The sequence below is a fragment of the Eleutherodactylus coqui genome, chromosome 5 (assembly GCF_035609145.1).
Source record: "Eleutherodactylus coqui strain aEleCoq1 chromosome 5, aEleCoq1.hap1, whole genome shotgun sequence".
In the NCBI taxonomy this organism is placed as follows: Eukaryota; Metazoa; Chordata; class Amphibia; order Anura; family Eleutherodactylidae; genus Eleutherodactylus; species Eleutherodactylus coqui.
In genome coordinates, this window is record NC_089841.1 from 28832348 (window position 1) to 28838451 (window position 6104).

Genomic DNA, 6104 nt, shown 5'->3' on the forward strand with positions numbered 1-6104 from the left:
CATATCATGTCCATCTCCAAGTGGCTTCATCATCCTCCCATGCCCTCCAAACAACTCCCATCATCCTCCAAGATCCTGCAAACAGTCCTTATAATCCCCCAAACAACCCCAATCCTCATTGATGTACCTGAACAGCCCCCATAACTCACTCTTCCCCCAACAGCACCTATCATCTTCCATTGCCTCCGTCACCCTGTATTGTGCACTCTGTCCCACAGGTTCACATTGTGACCTCGCTACTGTCCCCCACTGCATGGTCACTCAGACTACAGTGAATGCTGGAGCCGGGGAGGGAGGAAGGAGGTGACTCTGTCAGCCTGTGAGAGAGAGTGGGACATGGCAATACCGTGAATAAGACTGTCAGCACTAATAGCAGCAGGTGACGCCATAGCTTTAAGAGCTCTAAACTAGGTGGCCTGGCCTATTCCTGGTCTGACGTATTATTCCTCGTCTGATGTGACAGCATATAGAATGATTGTATATACTAGGTTGTTTTATAGATGAGCAGTTCTATATTTGCCGTACACCGTGTGTTACTGACATCCGGCTTCATGGGAGAGTTTCTGTGTGTTCTTTATAGAAAATTAGAAACTAATTTTGATGCAGAAATGGCCGAACTCCGTCTGTATAGAATATACTATTTCTGTAGCTTTGGTTCAGAAATCTACCAGGGACAGTAACCCGGGGCTTGTGGAGGACTCTGCTGCAAGTTACTTTTTATTACCCTTTTTCAGATCCACCAGTACCCCCATGTTATTGATGAAAGTCCTGTTAGTTACTTGTAAGTCCCGATTCACATCTGTAGTTTTTGGTTTTTCTTCTGCACCGACAATCACTTAGTGTTTAAGTGAGCTGCAAACCAAGTGACTTCGATGAGTGAGCGATTCTTACTCACTCGCTCTGTCAGGATCCGTGTTTACATGGGCTGACAGTCATCCGTAATGGCTCTTTTCAGTGATTACTCTAGCGGCTGTCAGCCTGTGTAAAAGCACCCTTAGATGATGATTACATTTTGCTACATGACTTGTTATTTGTATGGAAATGTTATAATATCAGTATCATTTATAAGGTATGTAGTATTAAAGAATAATCAGTTTTACTCTCTGCAGATGACGGTATCGGGAGCTCAGAGGGAGATCTGATATCTGCAGATACTAAAGCAGAGGATTGTGGTATCACACAAGATACATATGAAGAACCTGCCATTATCCCAGATATCCCCTCAGCCCTTCACAGCCAAAATACATCATCTGATCCTCTTATACGGGTCCCATCTTCTGATTTGTCACAGACTGATAAGCAGGGAAAATGTCACAGAAGGGAAGAACATCAAAGAGCTCACACAGCAGAGAAGCCATATTCATGTTCAGAATATGATCAATGTTTTACAGAGGAATCACATCCTGTTAGACATCAAAAAACTGAGAAGCCCTTTTCTTGTACAGAATGTGGAAAATGTTTTGCAGTGAAATCAAAGCTAGTTCGGCATCAGAGAATTCACACAGGAGAGAAGCCATTTTCTTGTTCAGAATGTGGAAAATGTTTTGCAGTGAAATCAGTCCTTGTTGATCATAAGAGAATTCACACAGGAGAAAAGCCGTTTTCTTGTTCAGAATGTGGAAAAAGTTTTGCAGTGAAATCAGTCCTTGTTGATCATCAGAGAATTCACGGAGGAGAGAAGCCATTTCCTTGTGCAGAATGTGGGAAATGTTTTTCAAGGAAATCAAAGCTAGTTAGACATCAGAGAATTCACAGGCAAGATAAACTGTTTTCTTGTTCAGAATGTGGGAAATGTTTTGCAGAGGAATCAGACCTTGTTATGCATCGGAGAAGTCACGCAGGAGAGAAACCGTTTTCTTGTTCAGAATGTGGGAAATGTTTTGCAGTGAAATCAGCCTTTGTGGATCATGAGAGAATTCACACAGGGGAGAAGCCATTTTTATGTCCAGAATGTGGGAAATGTTTTACAAGGAAATCAAACCTTCTTAAACATGAGAGAAGTCACACGGGACAGAAGACATTTTCATGTCCAGAATGTGGGAAATGTTTTGCAGGGAAATTAAAGCTAGTTCAGCATCAGAGAACTCACGCAGGAGAGAAACCGTTTGCTTGTTCAGAATGTGGGAAATGTTTTGCAGGTAAATCAAAGCTAGTTCAACATCAGAGAATTCACACAGGACAGAAGCCATTTTCTTGTTCCGAATGTGGGAAATGTTTTGCAGCTAATTCATACCTTGTTAAACATTTTAGAATTCACACAGGAGAGAAACCATTTTCTTGCTCAGAATGTGGGAAATGTTTTGCAGCTAATTCATACCTTGTTAAACATCTTAGAATTCACACAGGAGAGAAACCGTTTTCTTGTTCAGAATGTGGAAAATGTTTTGCAGGGAAATCTGACCTTGTTAAACATTTTAGAATTCACTCAGGAGAGAAGCCGTTTTCTTGTTCAGAATGTGGGAAATGTTTTGCAGTGAAATCAGTCCTTGTTGATCATAAGAGAATTCACACAGGAGAAAAGCCATTTTTATGTTCAGAATGTGGGAAATGTTTTGCACAGAAATCAGACCTTGTTAAACATCAGAGAATTCACACAGGAGAGAAGCCGTTTTCTTGTTCCGAATGTGGGAAATGTTTTACAGTGAAATCATTCCTTGTTGATCATAAGAGAACACACACAGGGGAGAAGCCATTTCCTTGTGCAGAATGTGGGAAATGTTTTGCAATGAAATCATTTCTTGTTGATCATAAGAGATTTCACACAGGAGAGAAGCCATTTTTATGTCCAGAATGTGGGAAATGTTTTGCACATAAATCAAAGCTAACGCTGCATCAAAGAAATCACACAAGAGATAAACCTTTTTCTTGTTCAGAATGTGGGAAATGTTTTACTCAGAAATCATATTTACTGCTACATCAAAAAGTTCACACAAGAGAGAAGACATTTTTTTAAACCTGTTTTTGTCAAACCGTACAAAAAAAATGTAAAAAATAAAGTGACATATCATACGCAAAAAAAGGAAGTTATTTACAGCATTAAGTGATAAATGTATGTAATTACCAATAAACATCCGCTCTCCAAAAGCAAACAATCCCACCTTAATTATCACCCGTGTACATAGAATATTTCACATTGACACATATAACTGCGTCTCTAAATTTGTTTTCTTAGGCTGAGGTCACACAGGACGGATTTCCAGTGGAATGGCCGCACCGAAATTCTGTGCGATTTCCGCTCTCCCCGTAGAGAGGAGCGAGGCCGCTGCAGAAGTGAAAAAAGAATTGACATTCTGCGTCATTGTTTGCTGCTCCGCATATCCGTTTCCGCTCTACTTGGCCGCAGCATGTGGATAAGATTTTTGCAAATCTCATCCACTTTGCTGGCTAATCCCGGGATTAGGATCCGCGTGTGGACATTCCGCACAGAAATTCCGTCCCGTGTGGACCCAGCCTAACTGTTCATAAAAGTTTACTTTTATAACTGAAAGGGGTTGTCCCGCGCCGAAACTGTTTTTTTTTTTTTTTCAATAGCCCCCTCGTTCGGCGCGAGACAAACCCGATGCATGTGTTGAAAAAAAAAAACGGATAGTACTTACCCGAATCCCCGCGCTCTGGTGACTTCTTACTTACCTTGCGAAGATGGCCGCCGGGATCTTCACCCTCGGTGGACCGCAGGTCTTCTGTGCGGTCCATTGCCGATTCCAGCCTCCTGATTGGCTGGAATCGGCACACGTGACGGGGCGGAGCTACGAGGAGCAGCTCTCCAGCACGAGCAGCCCCATTCAACACGGAGAAGACCGGACTGCGCAAGCGCGTCTAATCGGGCGATTAGACGCTGAAAATTAGACGGCACCATGGAGACGAGGACGCTAGCAACGGAGCAGGTAAGTGAATAACTTCTGTATGGCTCATAACACTGGCCAACAAAATTGTAAAAAATTTTTGGTGCCAGAAATGTTACAACTGATTAAGTGTATATTTGGCCCATTATTTACGAATATGCAAACAGTTTCTCTCCATCAGCTATAGTTTCAGCGAATGCACATGGCCAGCCACGCCGTGTCACATCACCAATCTTATTAGTACATTTAGTTTGTCACAACCAGTAGGGAGGAACGGTTGTGTACATTTGTCGCCCAAGGTGTTGTGGGGTTTTATAGCTATACAATCGTTGTGTTCAGGAGTGTACCTAAAGGCTCAGGGGCCCGGGTGCAAAAGTTCAGCTTGGGCCCACCCCTCCTTCCTAAATCATGCTGCATACAGCTGCAAAACAATAAATTGTTCCATAGTCTACTTTGTTTTGTTCCTTGCATCACAATATTGTAGAAAGTAACACTAATTTGTACGGTATTTGTTTAATTATATCGATCATATGTGTAATATGGAATAGGGTAATAAAATTCAGTAGGTGCCTATATCACAGAAACTAGAGCTGATAGGGGAAAATGGATGGCATATTTAAAATCAGCACACAAAATATACCTTAGATCCGCTATCAAACGCTCTGCACCAAAATATGTGTTGGCCAGTGTAATTAATGCACAATGTACATTACAAAGTGCATTAATATGGCCATACAGAAGAGTATACCCCAACTTTGTTTCGCGGGACAACCCCTTTAACCCCTTGAGTGGCACGCCCAGAAATTTTCCGGGACGGATTTTTGAACGCCTCAATTTCCACTAGGCTGTAGGGGAGCATCTCCAGGCTGATCAATTTGGCTATGTGGACATTTAAAGCTTGAGCGTGCGGGTGCGTGGCGGCGTATTTGCGCTTTCGCTTCAACGATTCTCTTAGCAACAGCTGGACGCTGCGTTGAGAGACATTGCTGGATGGGGCCGAGGACAGCGGAGGTGAGGGTGTGGGTCCAGGCCAGGAGACGGTCGTGCCTGTGTCCTGAGAGGGCGGTTGGATCTCAGTGGCAGGTTGGGGCCCAGGGGGAGAGCCAGTGGCACAAGCTGGAGGCGGTGAATGGCCTTCGTCCCACCTTGTGGGGTGCTTGGCCATCATATGCCTGCGCATGCTGGTGGTGGTGAGGCTGGTGGTGGTGGCTCCCCGGCTGATCTTGGCGCGACAAAGGTTGCACACCACTGTTCGTCGGTCATCCGCCGTCTCAGTGAAAAACTGCCACACCTTAGAGCACCTTGGCCTCTGCACGGTGGCTTGGTGCGAGGGGGTGCTTTGGGAAACAGCTGGTGAATTATTCGCTCTTGCCCTGCCTCTACCCCTGGCCACCCCACTGCCTCTTCCAACCTATCCTGCGGCTGCAATTGCCTCCCCCTCTGAAGACCTGTCCTCAGTTGGCTTATCACACCAGGTGGGGTCAGTCACCTCATCGTCCAGCGACCCTTCCTCCGAATCCTCTGTGCGCTCCTCCCTCGGACTTACTGCCCTCACTACTACCTCACTGATAGACAACTGTGTCTCATCGTCCTCCTCACCCACTGAAAGCTCTTGAGACAGTTGCCGGAAGTCCCCAGCCTCATCCCCCGGACCCCAGGAACTTTCCAAAGGTTGGGCATCGATCACGACAAACTCCTCCGGTGGGAGAGGAACCATTGCTGCCCAATCTGGGCAGGGGCCCGAGAACAGTTCCTGGGAGTCTGCCTGCTCCTCAGAATGTGTCATTTTCATGGAGTGAGGAGGCTGGGAGGAAGGAGGAGCAGCAGCCAGAGGATTCAGAGTTGCAGCAGTGGACGGCGTAGAAGACTGGGTGGTCGATAGATTGCTGGATGCACTTTCTGCCATCCACGACAGGACCTGCTCACACTGCTGATTTTTTAAAAAAGGTCTATGACGTGGACCCAAAAATTGCGATATGAAGCTGGTGACCCCAGAAACTGTCCTCTCTCCTACTCCCGCAGCAGCCGGCTGTGGTTCACCTGGACCAGGAACTCAACCTATGCCCACACCCTCACTTGGGACTCCGCGTCCTCGACCGCGACCGCGTCCACGTCCTCTGCCCCTCAGCATGCTGGATTAAGAATCGAGCAGAGACAGAGCGGTGTAAAAATGTTTGTGAATTATTGCCGCGCAGTTGCTGGCTGCCAGCGGTAATATAACACTAAATGAAGCCAGAGATACAAGATAATACAAGATAATTA

General features: G+C 45.4%; 1 protein-coding gene across 1 annotated transcript in view; it reads left to right on the forward strand.

Moving 5' to 3' along the window:
* Positions 1-3204, forward strand: part of LOC136629103 (zinc finger protein 420-like) — a 43139-nt gene extending 39935 nt beyond the window's left edge. The window contains exon 14 of the mRNA XM_066605237.1: positions 1110-3204. Within this exon, the coding sequence (XP_066461334.1) occupies positions 1110-2953 (1844 nt within the window). The 3' untranslated portion in view covers positions 2954-3204. The remainder of the gene's footprint in view (positions 1-1109) is intronic.
* Positions 3205-6104: the final 2900 nt, after the last annotated feature.